The sequence below is a fragment of the Artibeus jamaicensis genome, unplaced genomic scaffold (assembly GCF_021234435.1).
Source record: "Artibeus jamaicensis isolate MK-2021 breed Jamaican fruit bat unplaced genomic scaffold, CSHL_Jam_final contig_391, whole genome shotgun sequence".
Lineage (NCBI taxonomy): Eukaryota > Metazoa > Chordata > Mammalia > Chiroptera > Phyllostomidae > Artibeus > Artibeus jamaicensis.
The window spans coordinates 3,738,495-3,759,819 of record NW_026521814.1 but is presented as its reverse complement, the minus strand read 5'-3'; the positions used below and the strand labels follow the sequence as shown (position 1 = coordinate 3,759,819).

Here is a 21,325-nt window from a genome sequence, read left to right as displayed (position 1 = left end):
GCGGGGATTCCTCCATTTTGGTCTTAATAGTACTGTTTTAAGTTACCACAAAATAACTCCAAGTTTGATTTTTATTACCTTACCTTAACTTTCCTTGGCTGCTGCTTAGCTGATTGAAATTATTTTCTAATAGTCTCTTATAAACAAACAAAAAATGCTTGCCTCTCTGTCTTAAGGCACAGTGAGAAATATATATTAAGCTCTTTCCTTGAATGCTAACACTAATATCACTTCCATCTGAGAACAAAACTGACATTCCTGTCATTAATTAACCTGTTGCTCATTATCTTAAATCTCCATCCTTATTCCTTAAAAACTGCCTTTAGCCCATCTTACATCAATTGTTAAATTTATGTTTTTGTCGTAAGCTTAATAAGCTTTTGTAAAAAATATGTCATTGTTGGTCTGTTTTGGTCGTCCCCATTTCCCCACCCCCCCGCCCTCCTTTGCCCAGCCCCCCCCACTCCCACTGCCAGCCCCACCCTGTTGTCCATGTCCATGGTCATTCATGCATGTTTCTCAACTTGTCCCTTCCCCTTCTTTCCACTCTCAGCCCCCTCACCCCTCCTCTCTGGTCACTGTCGGTCTGTTCCTTGTTTCCATGCCTCTGGTTCTATTTGCTCATTTGTTTTGCTTATTAGGTATTTGCCTCTCACTGCTAGCTTACGAAGTTTTAACCATTAAATAGCTTGGAATCTAGTTACAACAGGTCACATAGTCTCCCTGGCATCCCTCCGATGATCATGTTTTCTTCCCCTAATGTCTTTGTTCTTAGTCTCCTCGATTCATTTGCAGCTCTAGAAATACACGTCCATTTACTTTCCTGATACACTCACAACACAGTAAGGGGGATAAATCATGCAGAATAAAGTTATAAAACATGTGCTCCGCCAAAATGTTCAGGGCTTTACCCTTCTATAAATACATTATCTTGTCAACTGTCTTCATAGATGTTATTGCAGTTTTTTAGAGTTTGTGAACCAGAAATCTTTTTTCTCTTAAATTCTTTACCCACAGATATATAAATATCCTGTACAAAAAGTTAGCTTGTCCTAAAACCTCTAGGGTGATAAATGAAATGTATGAGTCTATTTTTCTTCTGTCTTTGAGTTGTGGATAGGTTCATATACATTCGTGAATCTTTGTGTGCAAATGTCTTTTTTATTTCTAGGCTGTCTGCTTTATTATATTATAACCAAAATTTAAGACCTCTAATTCCCAAATAGGCATTGTAGTCTGAGAAATTCTTGTTGTTACTGTTTTTATCAGGTAATAAAAAGACCAATAAATGACAGTGATTGGGAATCTGACCTAAAGGGGGCAACAGGTTTTTATCATAGACCCTAACAGCAGTCAGTCAAAACATGGAGAAGAAATTTTGAAGGTAGAGCTGGGAGGAAAATCAAATTCTGCCATTATTCATTGCATTCATCGTGTACTTACTGAGCACCTACTGTGTTCTTACCAATAAACTTCTCTGGTAGGAATGAGGCATGATAGTAAGTAAATTCATCAGGAAAGAAAATGACATCAACTGTTTTTGATGTTTAGCCGATATTTTAAAAAGCGAAGTGCCACATTGTCTTTGGAGTATTTTTGGTCTTTTTTCTGATGATTGCTAAATTTGTTACTTTTATAAATAGCAAGCGAAAGTTTCAGAACACAAGGACATATTAGTAAAAAGGCTTTTGTTTAAACTTTTTATTCTACTCAAAATGATATGTAAATACTTTCCATTTATCACTACATTTCTTTCTCAGCAAATGGATTGCCAAGGGTTCTTTTCCTAATTATTTTAAAACTCCAGCCCTGTCTGGTGTGGCTCAGTGTATTGAGTGCCGGCCTGCAAACCAAAGGATCAATGGTTTGATTCCCAAATAGTGCACATGCCTTGGTTGTGGGCCAGGTCTTCAATAGGGGGCGCTCCAGAGACAGCCACATGTTGATATTTCTCTCCCTCCCTATTCCACGCTAAAAATAAATTAAAAATAAATCAATGAGACTCCAAGCAGCAATTGAGGGTCTATCTGATGCCAGTGCAGGTGGAGATAACCCTCAGACTTAATCAGAATTAGCTTTAGTGACTCTGAATCAAAATTTGGGTTTGGGTGACTGGCTTTAGCTCCTCTTGCTTTATTATGGAAAGGTCAGACGAGTTCTGGAGGAAGGACCAGAGTAATAAGGGGAGAGGAGGTTGGTGGTAACAGCTATTTACGAACTGGTGTAAAAGGAGTTTAATGGCTGGACTTGAAGTAAGGTTGGTCCACAGCCGCCTTGTTATACCTCCTTATACCTCCTTTGTTAAGAGAGTTAACCTCACTAAAAGTTATGTTCCATCAATTGCCTGCTACTGGAACTAACTCGGCTTCTTTTCCTCTGAGATGACCTCACACAGTTGGCAATAACAAGTAACTCACATTTTTTTCTTTGGGGTCAAGCTTCCTTTTTCCTCTGGCAGAAACATTACAAAATTACACAATAGAAAGATTTGCTACATTTTTCTTGGTGTGTAGCAAGGCACAAAGGCGGAAAGAATCCTATGAACTAATTTGCTTCCCTTAGGTATACTTGTATTGCCTCATAAATACTGGAATGACCCAAGCTTTAGATACTCTTCTAGTCCAAGTTTATCAAGTCCTTTTATTTACAAATGAAAAAGACAGTATTTCATTCATTATGTCATTCATTCAACAAGTATTTACTGACAAACTTCTATGAGCTAGAATTGTTTTAGAGATAATGGCAGTGAGCAAAATAGGAAAAAAATGCCTGCCCTTATAGTCAATCCTGGTGGAAGTAAACAATAAACAAGGTAAATATGTCAAGTATATGGAATAGTAGAGAACTATTAAATTCTGATCATAAAGACCAGGCTGGGGAGAGGAGGAAGCATTGGGGGTCAAGGAGGAACTCATTGAAAAGGTGAAATGGAGCAGTGGTCTGAAGAAAATGAGTTAGAAAACATTAAGTTATTAGAAGAGCATTCCAGCCACAGCCAAGAGCAAATGCAACCATCCCGAGGCAGGAACTCTCCTGGCACATCTGAGGAGCTACATGAAAGCTAATGTGGCTGGAATAGAGTGAGACACTCTATGCTAGAAGGTGGTCAGAGAGAAAAAGAGGCCAGGCTGCCAATTGCCTTAGAAGTCATTATAAGGACTTTGTTCTCTGGCAATGGAAAACTATTAGCAGGTTTTAAACAAAGGGACCTGATCTGACTTATGTTTTAACAGGATCCTTTTGCTGTTATGTTTGGGAAGAATTCTAAGGAAGCAGTGTGGAAGCAGAGTCCAATTTATAAGTTCTAGATGGTAATTTGGACTGCGTGGTAGCCATCAGTAAAAATGAACCAGTAGGATGTTCTTGATGTGAAGTTTGAGAGAGAGGAGATGAGGGTCATTCCAGTCATTGTCCTGAACAAATGGAAGAACACTCTTTATTGAAACAGAAAACTATGAGGACAGGATTCGTTTGGACAGAATAGGGAGGAGGAGGGGTTATCAGGATCTCAGTTTGAAACCTGCCAAGTTTGAAATAGTCTTAGATGTCAAGTGGAGCTCAGATAGAGGCCGAGGCTAGAGGCCTAAGTTAGGAGTTCATCAACGTGTATAAACTGAAGGAACAGAGAAGTTTTCCAAGAGAGTAAGCATAGATACTACAGAGAATATGCATGTCCAAAAACAGATGAAAAGCAACCAATGAAAACAAAGTTCAGATCTGTAAGAGTGAGGAATGTGGTATCTTGGAAATACAAGAAAGAGGATCTAAGAGAGTAGTCAACCCTGTTTGATGCTGCTACTAGATCAGATAAATTAGTTCTAAGAAGTAACCACTGATTTAGTTCTAGTGGAGGCCATTGATGACTTTGATAGTAATAGTTGTAATGGATCAAAGGTTGGGGTAATCTGACTGGAAGGGGTCAAGTGGGAGCTGAAAAATTGAAGACAAAAACAGTGAATAACTGTTTGAAGCAGGTTTGTTGTAAAGAGAAAGAGCGAGGCAACACAGCTGTGGGCCAGCCAGATGAGGCAGGATTGTCATAGCGTCTGCTGACAGTCACATGCTATGAGTGTGAGCATTAGCTCTGCAAAGACTCAGGGACCTTAAATTACCTTGCCTGGGATAGACATATTGATTTATGAAATGTTTGTTATTGATACATCAGTGCTAAAAAAGAGAAACATTAATCAAACCACCTTTCTTTTCTTTCTTTCTTTTTTTAAAAAATTTTTACAGAGGAGAAGGGAGGGAGAAAGAGAGGGAAAGAAACATCAGTGTGTGAGAGATACATCAATTGATTGCTCTCGCACGCCCCCAACTGGGAACTGGCCTGCAACCCAGGCATGTGCCCTGACTGGGAATCAAACCTATAAGCTTTCAGTTCATAGGCCGGCACTCAATCCACTCAGCTACACCAGCGAGGGCAAACCAGTTTTCTTAATCTACAAGTATTCTTCTCTTTTTTACCTCTTATGTCCAATATTTTCTCCAGATTTCCTTTGAAAGTTAGTTTTTAATTGTGTTGCTTAAGACTCCTCTACATTACAATGATTTGTTTGCATGTCAGACTCCCATCCTGACCTGTTTCTTGAGAAGGACCACACTTTATTTCTCTTTAAATAACTCAGCTCCCCGGTTCAGGGCAGACACTCCACAGATGCTTTTTTACATGAATAACTTTTATGTTCCATATTACCACATGATGCATTGGAGGTAAAGTGAGTATCTTCCTAGAGTTTGCTATTAGTTTCTAAACAGATTTTTGTTCGGTCGTTTTGTTTTCCGTAGAGTTCCTGCGGCTCAGACGTAGTGAGGACAGGCTCTCTGAAGTTCGGTAGCACACGCGTTGGGAATTCATCCTTGAAAAGGACAAAGCGCAAGGCACCTTCTCCACCCTGCAAAACACCTCTGCATCAAAGTGATGAAAATACTCCTGGGACTGGTAATGCTGTTTTTCTCACTGACATCGCATTTGTATTTTGTTTCATGTAGACAGTAGAAATGATAGAGGTTATAAATTATGTCTATTAACAATAATACTTAAACTTAGGCTTTTAGTTAATTAGCTTCGATAACACTTAGTCCCTAGTTATTTTACTTAAGCACCTTTTAAAAATCTGCAACATGACAAAATAAACTGAAAAAATTGTACAGCTCCATTATCTCAATGATTATGTGATAATTTGTACATCTATTCAGAAAGATCCAGCCATTCCAGGATTGACTACAGGTAGGAATGCAAATCTAAGTGGATTAGTAAAATGGCCACTTCCTTCTCAATTGTATAAAAGTAAGTGAAGCTACTATGGAATTGCTTCCTTTGCGAATGTGACTTGTTTCTCAGCTGTGCTGCTGCTGTGTTCTAGCCCAGCAGGCCGTCCATGCAGACAGCGTTTCAGAGGCAAGCTCTCCGGAGGGGCTGTCCAGCCCAGGTACGTGCGACACCTTTCCTCCGTACCATGCCCTTAGGAAGAAGCTCTGTCGTGAGGGCTGAGGAACGACTCTAGTTAAAATGCTGCATGTGAAAGGGATGCGAGCGTGTTGACTCCATGTCCCAGACTTTACATTATTAAATGACATTCCCCCTGGGCTTCGAGTATGAAATGGGCACAACTCAAAATTTTAGTTCTGGTACCTTCAGTATTTTCCCTAGTAGGTCTCCAGTGTTTTTCCTGTGTAATGTCGGGTTAGCAATTGTTAATCTCCTTCCCAAGAGTAGTGACACATTTTGGTGTATTTAGCAGAAAACTTACATGAAGGTGTAAAGTACCATTCTTCCCGCAACTGTCTTAGGTATGATTTTAACATACAAAGTATTCTAATCTAATGGTAAACTTTTGTTTTTATGAAATAGTTTCTATTATATGTTCTCATTTTGGATTCTTTATCAATAAGTGAAATTTCCAATTAAAATAATTCAATCTAATACTTTTTCCTAATATTTTAAATAATAGTTGCTTATTGAGAATGAGTATGATAAAGTTTCATAATCCTTAGACTTAAATTTAGATATAAGTGAATATAACAGGCTAGTAATGTCTAATCAAAAATAGAATATTGTTAGGCCAGTACTTTAGAATGATAATAATTTGAAAGGTATAAAAACTGCTTAATATAACCTTACCTAATTTTTACAATTCATATTCACAAATACAGGAAGAACTCAGAAACACTCAAATGCTCCTGAATCTTTTATATTTAAGTGCTATTTAGTAATTCGGATTTTTGGCACATCTTACACAAAAATTCTCCTTTCCTCTGTAATTAAAAATGTTATAATTAAGTAACTAGTAATGATTTTTCTTAACTCCTACTCAAAATGATAGGATGCCATATGTTTCCAAAAGAAAATTTATGAAATCACATCAAACTATATAAGTGAAATGAGAAAATTCTGAAGTATTAGAAAAAATGTATAACTTCTATTCAAACTTTGATATCTATTTCGCTTTCTTTTCCTTTTACCTCTTCTTGTTTAATGTGTGGATAATTGTGAGCAAGCAAATCTGATTCCTTCCAACATACTCGTGGTCTCTGCTTGCCTGAACTCTGTTGTCTAAGTGCCATTTCCACAGATTCTCCTTCTTTGGCAGAAGCCTCATTTGGCCTGGCGCTCTCCGGCCAGGAAGAGTGTACTGTTTCCACACTGGCAGATGAAGTCTCTCTCTCGGAGCACCCTGGAACACCCGAGGCGGCCGTAGCATCTCTGACATGTAGGTGATCGGGCCTTTCTTGAGATGTAATAAAATCAAAGGTTCTGAAGAATTCCAGTTTCCCTTCTATTTGGCTTTCTGGAGTTTTTTTGGCAGACTGTTTGAACTTATTATTTACAGTGTTTAACTATATAACTATAAAAATATATATGTTTTTCCTTCTTGACGTTCTTTTTTGTTACTGAGGCCTGGCTTGTTTTATATAGTATTGATTTTGATTGGGATTTTTATTTTAAAATTGTTGGAATTATTTTTTTACCAGATGGCAAAACTTTATAGTTAGGTAATACTTGAATGTTATCATATAGATTTTGCTCAGTTTTCCAGTGACTCAGAAAGAGTCTTTATCACCTCAAACTAGTTATTTAAAATTACTGTTATCACACACTGCTTATAGGAATGTAAAACTGTGTGGAATTTGGGGAAATAGTTTGGCAAGTTTTTTTTTAATAAAATTTAAGCATTTGTTTTCTATATGACACAGCAATTTTAGTTTTTGTTTTGATTTTGTTATTTTTTTTAAATTTTATTTTTATTGTTCAATTAGAGTTTTCCATCTTTTACTCCCATCCCAGCCCACCCACCCAGCTGTTTCCCTTCCCTCCCATTTCCACCCTACCTAGTTTTTGCCCATGTGTCCTTTATACTTGTTTCTGTAAACCCTTCCCCTTCCCCCAACCCCCAACCCCTCTGGACACTGTCAGCTGTTCTCTCTATTTCAGTGTCTTTGGTTATATTTTGCTTGTTTGATTGTTTTGTTGTTTAGATTCCTGTTAAAGGTGAGATCATGTGGTATTTGTCTTTCACCACCTGGCTTATTTCACTCAGCATAATGTTTTCCAGTTCCATCTATGCTGTCTCAAAGGGTATAAGCTCCTTCTTTCTTTCTGCTGCAAGAATTCCATTGTGTAAATGTACCATAGTTTTTTTTGATCCATTCATTTACTGATGAGCACCTAGGTTGCTTCCAGCACTTGGCTATTGTAAATTGTGCTGCTATAAACATTGGGATGCATAGGTTCTTTTGGATTGGTGTTTCAGGGTTCTTAGGGACTGAAAAACAAAAGTGCTCAAAATATATAAAGCTAAGTAAGCGTAAAAGAAATTTCAGTATCTACACTTTTAAATTATGTTTTTGTAATTTTTTAACATTTATATTGTGGAAGTTGTTAAATCTTAAATTTGAACAGAATTTAAAGTGAATGTCCTTCTTTATCACTTTTGAAGCTGAAATGCAATAGTCATAGTGAAAGCTTGGTGAAAATTATTCCTTGATCATAGGCCTGACCCCAGTTTTTTTATTTTAGCTCTAGAATTTAGCCATCATATAAGTCTGTTAACCCAATACAAAACAAACATTGGTTTAATATTTTTCAAAGCTTGGGAAATTTATACTAGTCAAACAACCAACTCTGAAAGCTCTCTTGGATTACAATTTTTAAAAGGGATCTCAGTCTTCTCTATGCTATTTAATAACAGGAATACTTTTCAGGCTAGTGAAAAATATATATTTAAGCAAACCTATAAATAAATCTTGTAACTACTAAGTTATAAAATCCAGAAAAATAATTTGAAAATATTTTTGAAACATGGAACTTTTTCTTCATACTTCAGTTAATTGAGACCAATTTCTCAGTGAGGGCCCTGTTTTAATAAAAAGTTGTGCATTGTTGACACACTTGCAATGTGCAAAAAAAACAAAATAGGGGTAACAGTCAGTAATTTGGTAAATGTTACCTCAGTTAATCTAATAATTTCCAAAATAGCTTCATATATACTGAGGACCCATTTATAAAACATTATTTGCATCTAAACCAAAATGGTTATTTATTTTCTCAATATAAAGTTTTCAAATTATGTTAATATACTCTTACTACATAGATGTAACACTTCATTATAGACATAATATTATGGACAGATTGGCATCATAATGATTATTGCCAACATACATTTAACATTTTACTTGTTTTTAAAATATTTTTTCTATTGAGTAATCTATTTTTTACATTTATATTAAAAATACCATTAAAATTCTTCATATTTGTTAACTAAAGAGTAAAAGTAGTGCAATATTCTATTTTCCTGAAGATAAAGATAAGGAAACACATTTTAAGTACTTGAAGTATTCTTCAAACATGTTAAAGTTTTTATTAAATTTTGTATGTTTATTTAAATTTATAGTGATGTGCTGATCACTATAATTCAGTGCTATATCATCTTTTCTCCCCTCTATTATGGTTAAAAATCAAACTTTGTTCAGCTGCTTTTGTGTAAATGGAGGTGTTAAACTATATTGAAATGAACAAAGACCCAGAACCTCATTTTTCTGTTTAAATTAACATCCACAATGAGTGTGGACCTAGCTGCTTAGGATGTTTCTTTTTTTCACCCTGTTGGCCATTTGTCATTGGTACTGAGGAACAATGGTAAACCCAGGTTTACACGATGAAATATTCACCACAGCCATGGGAAAGCAACACTCAGGTGTGCATGCACAGGACATTGACATAGGACAATCTTTAAGACATAGTAAGCAGAGAAAAAGAATTTGGTAAAAAACATCGTGTGTAATATGCTACCATTTATATTAAACTAACAGAAAAGAGGCATGTGAGTATGTGTATCTGTACATATATGCTCATTATACTTTCTGATAATATATAGGAAAAAACTTTTAAGTAATATTGCTTCAGAATCAAACTGAGTGGGAATAAAAATGAATTTTTATTGTATAAAACTTTTTCTGTTTTTTTTTTCCTTTAAATTAAGCATCTAAAACAGTGGTTTTTAATCCTGGTTGTGTATAAAATCACTTGAGAAATGCTGCAATTTCTTGGTCCCACCCACCCTTCAGAGATTCTCATTTAACAAGTATGGAGTACAATATGGGCATAAGTGTCTTTGAAGGGGCTCAGATAATTCCCAATCATAGTTAGTACTGATAACTACTGAGTTAATTTGCAAGTGTACTGATGGACAATATAAAAATAGCATTCTTTTTATTTACATTTAGCTGCATTAATGAATGTAAAAGTCCTTAAATTTGAAAGATATATTCTTAAATATATAGCTTTGGATTTAAATAATGCCTTTTTTCTATCATGAATAAAATGTAGAGTGATAGCATATTATTTTTAGCATTGTATGTGTCTGAGATAATCTGATTATATGTTAACATAATTATTCACCACTAGAAAAGTATTCCACTATTAGTTTTGAATCAGAATTTAAAAGAGTCCAGCTAATTATTATTTTAAAATTTTCTTCTTTGCCAGGATTGTAAAGCATGAATGAGGCAAATTAATATGTAGGATTATATCTTCATTTCTTTGTAGCTGGAATAAGCTCTGATTATAGTATTGAAGAGATAGATGAAAAAGAAGAACTGAGTGAAGTGCCTAAAAACGAGGCTGAAAATATTTCTGGAAAGTCACCAGATATTCCTCTTGGATCTATGGATATAATAAATACACCGAGAAATGATGCTGACTCAGCCCTTGGCAATGATACTGGAGAGTCCTCACAAAACTCCAAAGAAGAAAAACAAGAAACTAGAATCGCAGATGGACAGTAAGTAGTCTGTGTGCCAGAAGTTTTGGTGGTGGCTTGTTTAATTAATACTAGTCCTCTGAAATATAGATCTGACATTTTAGACACAAATAAAATTGTTGCTGTAGTTTAGACTCTGTCCCTTTTACCGTCATTATAACAATATTTAATAAAGTCCCTGGCCAGTTTGGCTCAGTTGGGTGGAGCGTCATTCTGTGTACAAAAGGGCTGCGGGTTCGACTCCTAGTCAGGGCACATACCGAGGTAGGAGTTCGCTCTCCAGTGGGAGGAGCATCTATGGGAGGCAACTAATTGATGTTTGTCTCTCACAATTTCTCTTTCTTCTCCCCGTTCCTCTCTCACTAAAAGAGCAATGGGAAAATTTTCTCAGGTGAAGATTTAAATAAAATGTTTAATAAAGTATCTATTTACAAGTAGTTGTTTTTAAATAAATTCACATCCACACTTCTGGTATCTCTGTGTCAGATAAACCAAAACATATACTTAATCTGTATGACTTAAATATAAAGGTTTTTATTTATTTGTATTGTATATATTTTGCCTATTACCAATTTGACCTAAGTGAAATATGTAATTTTCAGTTTCACCAAATCTCCCTCAAGGATTTTCACTGACTGATATATGAAATGATTCCACATATTAGAGTACGATATTTAATTACTAATATTATTTTTACTAGTTTGTATTTTTACAAACTTGAGAATGTATACAGAGAAGACATTTTCCACTTGACACTAGGAATTGAAAACTATAGCATAGTAGACTTGTATTATGTTAGAAATGCTATCCCATGAATAAAGATGAAATTAACTAGGCAAAATAAACCATCGTCATCAAAGTTTTGTTATAATTTTCATGGGATCGTCTCCAGTAAAATCCAGTGAGGTCAGTCCACATCCTGGCTGAGCAGAAATTGACCATGCCTGATCATGCTATGTGAAATAAGTCAGTCAGGGGAACACAAATGCCCTATGATTTCACTTATACTTGGAATCTAAAGAACAGAATAAATGGCCAAACAGAACAGAACCAGACTCGGTACAGAGAACAGACTGATGGCTGCCAGGTTGAGGGGGTTTAGGGTCTGGATGAAGAAGAGAAGGGGTTGAGACGTGCAGACTGGAAGTCACAAAGCAGTTCACAGGCATGTGAAGTCCAGAGCAGGGAATATGGTTACTGATATTGCAGTCACTTTGTATGGTGCTGGGGGGGGGGGCGGCGGGGTGTGCTGGAAATACTGCGGAGGACACTTTGTAAAGTATATGATTCTCTAACCAGTATGCTGTACACTTGAAACGAATACAGAACAGTGTTAAATGTGAAATGTAACTGAAAAATAAAATTAAAAAGAAAAAGTTGATCATGACAGATGCAAGATTAAAATGTTTCATTTATATCCTTTTTCTTTAAAAGACAAGTAATAACAAAAAGACTGTTTTTGGAAAAGTGTCCATTTTGTCAAGCCTTTTGCATCTTTCTGTGTAATAGGACCCCACACTAAAGGTAATGTTTCATAGCAGCATTTCCCCTCAGTTGCATTTTTTCTTTGCCATTAAATTTTCAGTATTTGGCAGAAAAAGATAATTATTTCAGTCCATCTGTCTTTGGAAATGATTGCCTGTTTTCTTAGTGTCTGTGTGCACGTGTGTGTGTGAATCGTATCGATATATAACATACTCTATCATATTTTGCAGAGGACCACTCTTGATGGTGTATAAGGCAAGCAATGAAGAGAAGGCAGTTGACAGTGTAAGAACCTTGAAGTCATTAGGACCAGACCAAAAGAATGGTGAGTTCTATAAACACTGATAGCCAATACTTTCACAGCACTTGGTATGTGCCAAGGGCCATTCTTAACACTTACAAGATTAAATGTATTAACTCACTTAATCTTGTATTAATTCATTTATGGGTATTATTTGTCTTTAGTCCCATTTATATATGATTGAGCCAAAGCTATTATGTAACTTACCTAATAGTTACATCACAATAAGTGATGGGTCTCAGATTTGAGAGTGAAAAAAGAATATGAAAGAAATTTGGATATCTAAGCCAGTAAATTAGAGTTTGTTATAGGGGATTTAATTTACAAAATATTGTTACATTAATGTACTTTCTTTTGGAAAATATTTCTATTGTGCAACTGATCTATGCCTATATTCCGTGGAAAATGAGAAATACAGAGAAGGAAATACACTTAGGTTCATTTCCTAGTACCAGGGACTGTTTCCTACACACTGTTATGAAGCAGCGTAGAGAGCAGTGCTCCTCATACACTGAAAACACGTATGAACCAAGTGAGTACAGCACAGACAGAAATGTGCCTCTTTCGTGGTCCCTAATCACATGTCCTTCATTCTGCAAATCACAGAAGGTAATAATGAGTTGTCAGTGGGAAAAGTCACTGATATAGACAAGACATATTCTTATAATCAGTTGCATTTTATTTGGGAAGAATAAAAATTAAAATTTATATATTTACTATAGGAACCTTGCAGCATAATATAACTACCATGACCAAATAGTTGTACAATTAGACAGGCTTTGAAAACATAAAGGTACTTTTTTAAATTGCTTGTGCACCAATTTCCCTGGCAACATGATTATTTTTTTATGCATATCTTTTTTCCTCCTTGTCTTCTTTCTTAATAGAGAAACAACTTTAAATATCTCATGACATTTTAGGCAGTGAAGTGGATGTTTATCTTATACATGAAAGTGAGTGGTGACAAAACTTTAGAGAAATACTTGACATCCTTTCACGATTTGACTCCCAAGGCCCACATTTCACTTGCGCTGTGCAAACTACTATATTAAAAGAGCAGGCCTCTGAGGATTTTGAAGATGAAGGCCAGGTGGTCATTCAGGGGAAATGATTCTTCTGAGCATTTGACGACAGGAGCACAGTCCATAAATCCATCACCTGGCTTAGTACTGGACACATGGTTCGCACGCATACACTCATGTTTCAGGTCCTCATGCCAGTGCTTTGCCACCATGTTTTTGTCTGGCGACTGTGGCTCTGTTATCCTAGACACTGGCAACTGATTTCTGTTTTCAAGAAGTCTAAATTAGGATTAGGAGGAAAAGTGGTACCAGGGAGAGGAAGGTCGTTTTCTCTACTTTAACTCTGACATGAAAATAATAGGGTATCTTTTCCCAAAGAGAAAAGTCAAAAACCATGTGATTGTTTTTATGTACTTGAAATCAGCAATAAAACATGGTCCTCTTTAGTGAGGACATAGTTAACGAGGTAATCAATTTAGATTCTGTTTATACTTCAACTCTTAAAGGTAATGCTCCTGTTGTTTGCCTTATTTAAAACTGATAACATTTGCTGGGATTGCTTCCTCTTTAATGTTATGTGTAAAATATAAATACACTCGTGGATATAGAAAAGACAGAAAGAGAATCAAAATGGGAAAAAAGAATAAAAATATATTTCCAAATTGTCAGTTTCTTTTGTCATTCTTAACAATGCTAAAATGTGAAATCTTTACTTAGAAGAAACATAGCTGTTCTTCTGTGGAGAACTTGCTCTGAGCAGTACCCACCCTCCCAAGTGTGTTACGTGATACGTAAAGTACATAGTTGACCCTTGAATAGCATGGGTTTGAACTCCATGGGTCCACTTATATACATTTTTTTCAATAGATACAATAAAAGTATTTTCCCTTCCTTATGATTTTCTTGGGGGGGGCCGGCCTCCCTGAAGCCGCTCCGGCCCGGGGCTTTTTTTTTTTTTTTTTTTTTTTTTTTTTTTTGTGGGGGGGGGGGGGGGGGGGGTGGGGGTGTGTGGCCGGGGGGGGTTTGCTTGTTGTTTTTGGGTTTGTGGTGGGTGGTTGGTTTGCTAACATTTTCCTTTTCTCTAGCTTACTTTATTGTAACAATACAGTATAGAATACATCTATCATACAAAATGTATTGTGTTGCAGTAGACTATTACTAAAGTTTGGGGAGAGTCAAAAGTTATATCTGATTTTCAATTGTGGAGAGAGTTTAGCATCCGTACCTTCTGTGTCCTTCAGGGGTCAATTGTAATACATAGTTTCACCATTTTACATCTGAGCAAACTGGGGCTGAAAGGGTTAAATAGTAAGTTGTGGTCACAGAGATTGTAACTGGTCAGGCCAGTTACAGATGGCTTCCAGACTTTGGTCTCCGTGACACTAAAGCCCATGCTGTTTTTTGTTTTCTAAATCCCATTGCCTACTTTTGTATAATTAGTGAACCGAGAACTCTCCTATAGAATTCAAGCTAGCATAACTTTACTTTGGGGAAGGCAAGCATTGAAAAGTGAGTTTTTTCTATTTTTTTTCCAAATGCTTGATTATTATTTTTTTCTCTCAGTAGATCAAAATGAAATAATTTTCACTTCAACAAACACAGAAGATAATAAGAAAAATGAAGGGAGGAGAACAGAAATCAATGTAGGTGGTGTTGCCAAAAATAACAGTGTGGACATGGGAGTCGACAGACTATCAAACTATCAGGCACATCAGACCGGCCCTGCTGGAAGTTACAAGGAAAATCATCTCACTGCTTCATCAGTACCAGGCCAAACACTGAATCAACCCGGGGCAGAAAAGACAAAAATGCAAGATGCCGCAATTCAGACAACTCCTTTCCAGAACAGTTTTGGTGGGAACCACCATCATCGTTTGTCTGACTTCAGAGTCGATGGAAGTGTGCAGACTGCAGGTAACAACAAGTCAACTCAACATTCCTCTTTAAGTCCACAAGGTTCTGTAGATACCTCTAGAGAATTCAAGAATCAGGGCCCCCTCACTGTGTATACAGAAGACCAACTCACCATAAACAATTCCATTTATGCACATGGTAATGATGCTCTTTTGCCTCTTGTAGATGAGGTGAATAAAAATTCAACTGCTTCTTATATAAAGAATTATCCACTGTATAGACAAGACTACAATCCCAAGCCAAAACCCTCTAATGAAATTACAAGAGACTACATACCCAAAGTTGGGATGACGACTTATAAAATAGTGCCTCCCAAGTCCCTGGAATTATTAAAAGACGGGGAATCAGAAACCTTAGGATATGAAGAAGGTCACAGTAAACATACTTTAGAAAAAAAGCACCTTCCAGAGAGTGTGAAGGAAACTGCCATCCAAACAGAAGATGTTATTTCTGAAAGCCGGAAGGAGCCCCAGATAGACCTTCAACCCACGCCTATGCTGAGATCAGAGAACCAGCTGCACAGTGTGGAGAGCCTGCCCCAGAGCGCCACGGCCAGTCCTCTGAAGCCTACTCCCAGGACGACCAGGGACACCGGTGCAGCTCCTTTTGTGCCAAACTTGGAAGATATAAACAATATTTTGGAGTCAAAACTTAAATCTCGTGTTTCAAATCCCCAGACCAAACCAAGTTCTTTTTTCTTGCAAATGCAAAAAAGAGTTTCAGGTCACTACGTGACATCTGCGGCTGCCAAGAGTGTCCACAGTGCCCCTAATCCTACTCCAAAGGAACCAATGAAGAAAGAGGTGGAAAGGGATGTCATACACCCTCCAGAGCAAGCTCTTTCTCCTTGTAGTAAAACAACGCACCCTCCTCCACAACCCCACGTTCGAAACACGGATGATGGCATCAGCCGTCAGAAGCCCCCTCAACCTTCTCCTCCTCCTGTAGCTCCAAAACCTGCCTCTCTTCCCGCAAGTCAGTTAGCAGCACTAAATCTGAAGACGCTGAAAACTTTTGGTGCTCCACGACCTTACTCCAGCTCTGCTCCTTCGCCGTTCGCCCTCGCTGTAGTGAAGCGGTCACAGTCTTTCAGCAAAGTGCGGACGGAATCGTGCAGTGAGGGCGCCTCCGCCCCATCTCCGAGTGACACAGAGGAAGGGAAGATTCCTTCTGTAAATAAATTTGTGGATGTCCCACAACTAGGTGTCAGTAATAAGGTAAATGTTACCTTTTTAAAAACAAAATGTTTTATACAGCATGGTTTAAATGGGGGTTAACAAGCATGTTGATATGTGTGTTATTTAAGTCTGAGTTCATATTCTAATATCAAACTACCTACCATAGAAAAAATATAGTACATAGAATCTGATTATTTATTCTCAGAATGATTATAATTCATAAATCTGATTGGGTGTTACTATAAGGTCACCATATAATTATATCATCAGCAAATATTTTTATTTAAATTTTCTTTGCTCATACCTTTGTACATTGTGCTAGTTTTTAGTTCTGACTATATATTTTTCTGTGTTTTGCTTATCTCAATTTGTCAATAACTTTTCTGGATGTTGTGGTTTACTTTGTTTTTTTTCTCCAGCTCTACATAATTGCAAAAATAGTTTTCATTATATAGAAGTATAAACAGTATCAAAGCCTACATAAAATAACCAAGTGTCTCTCAGCTGTGCATTTTCTGTCATGTACACTTAACCTTGGCTTATTAAACATTTTTACATATAAGCAATTTAAATTAAAACCACAGTTTAAATCTGTAATTTTCTTAATTTCCCATTTCATTAATTCAGTGTCAGCTCTTCCATTTATGTGTGTGTTGACCAAAATATCATTTAATCACTATATAACCTTAATAATTTACAAAAACAGGGGGTATTTATGGACTTCATGTTTGCTCAACTGTGACAATTTGCCAGGTTCAAATAGTCAAAGGACAGGATTGGATTCATAGTGTGAATGAAGATAATCCCCAGGCAATTTAAAAAAAACACTTTGTGTACTTTCACTCTGACAGTGTTTAAAGAATACTTCCACATTTGGGCGACAGTTCCAGAAGTATTTTATGTGACTTTTTCAAACACTCCTGGAGTAACAGAACATTAACCATATTGCCAAGTAAAGATTTTTTCATAATTGAAATGCAGTATTTATCTTGAAGAGTATTTCTTCATGTATCTCTCATTTATGTTTATTACTTCAATATAATGTCAGAAAGATGTATGATAGGAGATTAATTCTTTACTTGGAAAAAAGCCTGTTTTTTTTTTTTTTTTTTTCCTTAGCATGAAATACCATTTTTGAACGGTGGAAGCTTGACTTAGATAATACCGTTTGAGAACTACTGCCTGGGCATTGTTTAGCTCGTCATTTGTAAAGATATTATTTGGCAGTTTGAAAAGGACATATTTAAAATTATTTTATAAGAGTTGCCTTAGTCTCCTGGGAAAAGTAAAGAAAACTTTGCCATCACTTAGTCCCTTGGACTTCTAGAAACACAAAACAAGCCATTGCAGGTTGTCTAGTCATTAATATTCACGATTAGATGACGTGTTAGGTTCATCCAAACTGAATTTGCCAATATTTATCTGTTTTTTACCATCAAAACATAATTTCACAATCTAATATGTTGGCACTGTAAAAATGGGTTATTTTTTAGTCTGTGAAATGGTTTTTTAATTCATTTGGCTCTTTTAGATAACTAAAAAGAAAGAAATCAGCCTTATTTGAGTGTCTCAAGGACAGTAAAATTACTCCCATGTTCACAAAACAAAGAAAGGTACCACTTTTCTTCCTTAGCCCCTCCCTGTTTAAGAGAAGGGAAATTAATACCTCCTTCCAACAGAGCTCTGGCTGATGTGGACCCCGGCTTGTGGGGTCCACCACATTGTGGATGAGATACAAGACATTCGCACAGACTACCAAATCCTGTGGAGGAAAAGGAACAACCTGGCTTTTCTCTCAAGGGGAGAAAAAGCCACAGCCTCCACCATGACAGGCCTTTATCTCTTTTCTGGGCACATGACAAGATGGTCCTCATTTACCATTCACGGGTTCGCTTTAGGTGGTTACCTTTTACAGAAAACAAAGGAGCCAGTGCCACTAATTACCTCACAGAAGAAGGATATTTGCAAATGAAAAGGGAAAAGTAGTTGAACTGGTTACACTCCATACTGGGGAGTTTTAGCTTGGAATTTAGGAAGTTACAGTAAGCACTTTCTGTCTCAATTCACAGTGAGGGAGTTTTAGCAAAAGCAAGTCTCAAAGCGGCCTAGGTACATTGCAGGCCTGATTCCCCATAGAACCTATCCGTGGGCATGGGTCCCGTGCATTGGACCTTGCTTTCCACTGGGAGCTGGGCCCATGCCATGCACAATGGTCTCCTATATCTGGCAGCTAAAATAATTCAGTGGCGAGGGGAGGGGGGAATAGAGCTATGTCTAAAAAACCAATATGGCAAGTGCTGATTCTTAAAGAATTACTAATGAAGAAAAAATATTGGAAAATAGTCCATTCTTCACTTGATATTTATATAAAATATTTTGCATTTATTATTTTAGGAAAATAACTCTGCACATAATGAACAGAATTCCAAAATACCATCTCCAACTAACTGCCCATCACTCACCCTTAAGAGGCAAAGTTCTTTAACTTTCCAAAGCTCTGACCCAGAAGAAATCCGACAGAGTTTGCTGACTGCAATCCGTTCTGGAGAGGCAGCTGCCAAATTGAAAAGGGTAAATTTTCTTTATCAACTTACAGGAGGGGACAGAGGGTTTACTTTTAACATTGTCAAACTAATAGGGGGAATTGTTTTCTGGCATTTAAACTTGAATGGAGAAGATGTCAGAAGTCACTCCTTTATGTCAGGGATCATTTCTGAAGTAGATAATATGAGTCCAGAGTCTTACACATACTTGAAAATATGTCAGGTTTGTTTTCCGTAACATGGTTCAGGTGCAGAATAGGTCTTTTGCTCGTTATTATAAGACTACATATAGAAAGCACCTGGACTCTTTTTTCTGTTTATTGTTGATGCTGTTACAGATGTCCCCATTCCTTCCTCCCTTTGCCAGCTTTTACCCATCCCCCGCCCCCTTTTCCCTCTGGCTGTCACCATACTGTCCTCTGTGTCTGTGAACTCATAGATGCTTATATGCCCGCATATATGCCCTTTGGCAAATCCCTTAAGAAATTGTTACCCCAACAAGAAGGATTCTTTTAGAAATAAAATGCCTCCGTATTCCAGAGAAGCTGCACTAGTGATAGAAACCTGCAAGTATTCAGTCATGGTTACTAAGGTAATCAAGTTACTACCACATATGGGATAAGATGGGGGTAGGGGATGGGGGAGACAGTTTTACAGGTTAAACCAAAAAGCACAGGGAAAACCTAGAGAATTTAGGTGATACCTGATGTAGAAATTCAAGTCCTAATAATGCCTTGCCCGCCAGAATTGTTTGGCTCCTCTGTACTGAGTTGTAAGGCAGCTTCCAGAGAGGAGGTGTGCTTCTCCCACAGGTAGCAGGCAGTCGTCACAGAGAATTATCTGTAGGTGGGTGTCCTCCCTCTGTCTCCCTCATGCCCTGAAAGAGGAACGGTGAAGCCTGAAGCCTGCAGCCTGCGTCATCACTTGGATTTAAGGCTGTGGTCCCTCTAAAGGTCTTTCTTGTTCTGCCCTTCGTCATCTTGGTTGCAAGTTCCTCAACACCCCGAACAAGCAAAGTACTCATTCCACTGACTCCCTAGGCATTTCATTTTGTGAATTCCTTCTGTAATCATTTTAAAAGCTGTTTAGAGAAGAGTAAGAGATTTGTTGAGTAAAACACTGAGCTCGACAGAAATGAAATCTGTGAAGCGACAGGGATGCTGCAGAGATGGAAAGAAAGGGAAGGTGTCTCGGGCCTGTCTCATGGCTGACCTTGCCTGCCCTGGCCAGTTTCCTCAGCAGGTTTCAGCGAAGCTGTGAGTGATGGCCTTACTGAGCAGGGCTTGGCGCTCCCACCTGGGTGCCCAGGGAGACAAGGCAAAATGCTGTCTGCTGTCAGGAGTGGAGGAGACTTGAAGGAAGATGGTTGCATTATTTAGATTACTTGTAGCTTGAATTTAGGTGACAGACAGCAAAAAAGTTGGTAGAGCTTTGCGTGTTAAAACTGGTACCTCATCAGTCATGATATTTATATTTTTATGGGGAAATATGCCCCTATTAAATTGTACATTCTAATTTATAAAAATATTTTTGTCTTTAATTTAATCTTGTAAGTTAAGGGTATATTTCATATATATCACTTTCCAACCTAAAGCTTTCTCAACTCAATAAAATTGAGAAGCATTTTTAAGCACGTAAGTATTATACCTTGTACTAGATACTAGGGAGACAAAATTGAGTAAAATGATGCTTCTGCCTTCTGGGTGTTCACTGCCTGGGCCTGAGAAACAGTGATGCATCAGGCCCGTAGAGGAACCAAGTGACTACATAGGAAATAACCGCAGTGTCTCTACTAAGCCAAGGGATGTACTAATCATTTTCAATGAACTAACTGTAGAAAACAGTGCATTAAGTTGGAAATGCCTTTTAGGCCAACAGAATCGTGCAGGCAAGCAGCTGTGTGCTTGGTGTGTTGTGGGCTCTCACTTGGCAGTCTGTCTCTTCACATGCAAAACTCTCACTGCTTCCGGAATGAGCTGGATGGGAATCAACATAGAGAACAGGCCCAAAATGATGATCCTAGAATTGGGTCCTGTTTATGAATCATTACTGTAGGTTTTATTGAGGCCAAATTTTACCTCCCTCAGTAGGAGGTTATTGATAGCTCTGAGTCTATAGAGTGCCAACTCCTAAATTTTAATGAAAATTTCTTACATGATCCATTTTATTCTACTAAAAATGGACACAGAGTCTAACAAAGTTCACAATATCCACACTTCATGATCAGCTTTTCATGATCGCTTCTACTTATACATGCTAAAAATGCGTGTACCAAGATTTACGTATAAGAATATTCATGGAATATTGTTTGTAAAAACTTCAAAGAAATGTACCCTTAATATCCAAAAATAGTAGAATAAATAGTGTACTCAAAGAATGGACTATATGTAGCAATAAATTAGACAAAATACAGCTAAATGCAAGAGTATAGATACATATAAAATATACATGTGTACCCAATTTGACAGCACGCGAAGCTAAATTGTGTTTATCAGTGGTACGTGGTAGGTGGCAAGTATTTTTAAAAGCAAGGAAGTAATTATCAAAATCCAGATTGTGGTACTTCCAGAGGGGAAGGCAAGGGCTCGCTAGGGTCTTATTGGAGCAAGGCAGGCACACA

General features: G+C 37.3%; 1 protein-coding gene across 8 annotated transcripts in view; it reads left to right on the top strand.

The window, feature by feature from the left end:
• Positions 1-21,325, top strand: part of COBLL1 (cordon-bleu WH2 repeat protein like 1) — a 159,865-nt gene that overhangs the window by 134,055 nt on the left and 4,485 nt on the right. For 5 of the 8 annotated variants that reach the window (XM_037143073.2, XM_053665174.1, XM_053665175.1 and 2 more), the window contains 7 exons: positions 4,789-4,942; positions 5,367-5,432; positions 6,594-6,713; positions 10,049-10,283; positions 11,978-12,072; positions 14,634-16,201; positions 18,557-18,733. In XM_037143073.2, coding sequence (XP_036998968.2) covers positions 4,789-4,942; positions 5,367-5,432; positions 6,594-6,713; positions 10,049-10,283; positions 11,978-12,072; positions 14,634-16,201; positions 18,557-18,733 — 2,415 coding nt within the window. The remainder of the gene's footprint in view (positions 1-4,788; positions 4,943-5,366; positions 5,433-6,593; positions 6,714-10,048; positions 10,284-11,977; positions 12,073-14,633; positions 16,202-18,556; positions 18,734-21,325) is intronic. The other 3 variants (XM_053665176.1, XM_053665171.1, XM_053665173.1) reach the window with 2 other exon arrangements.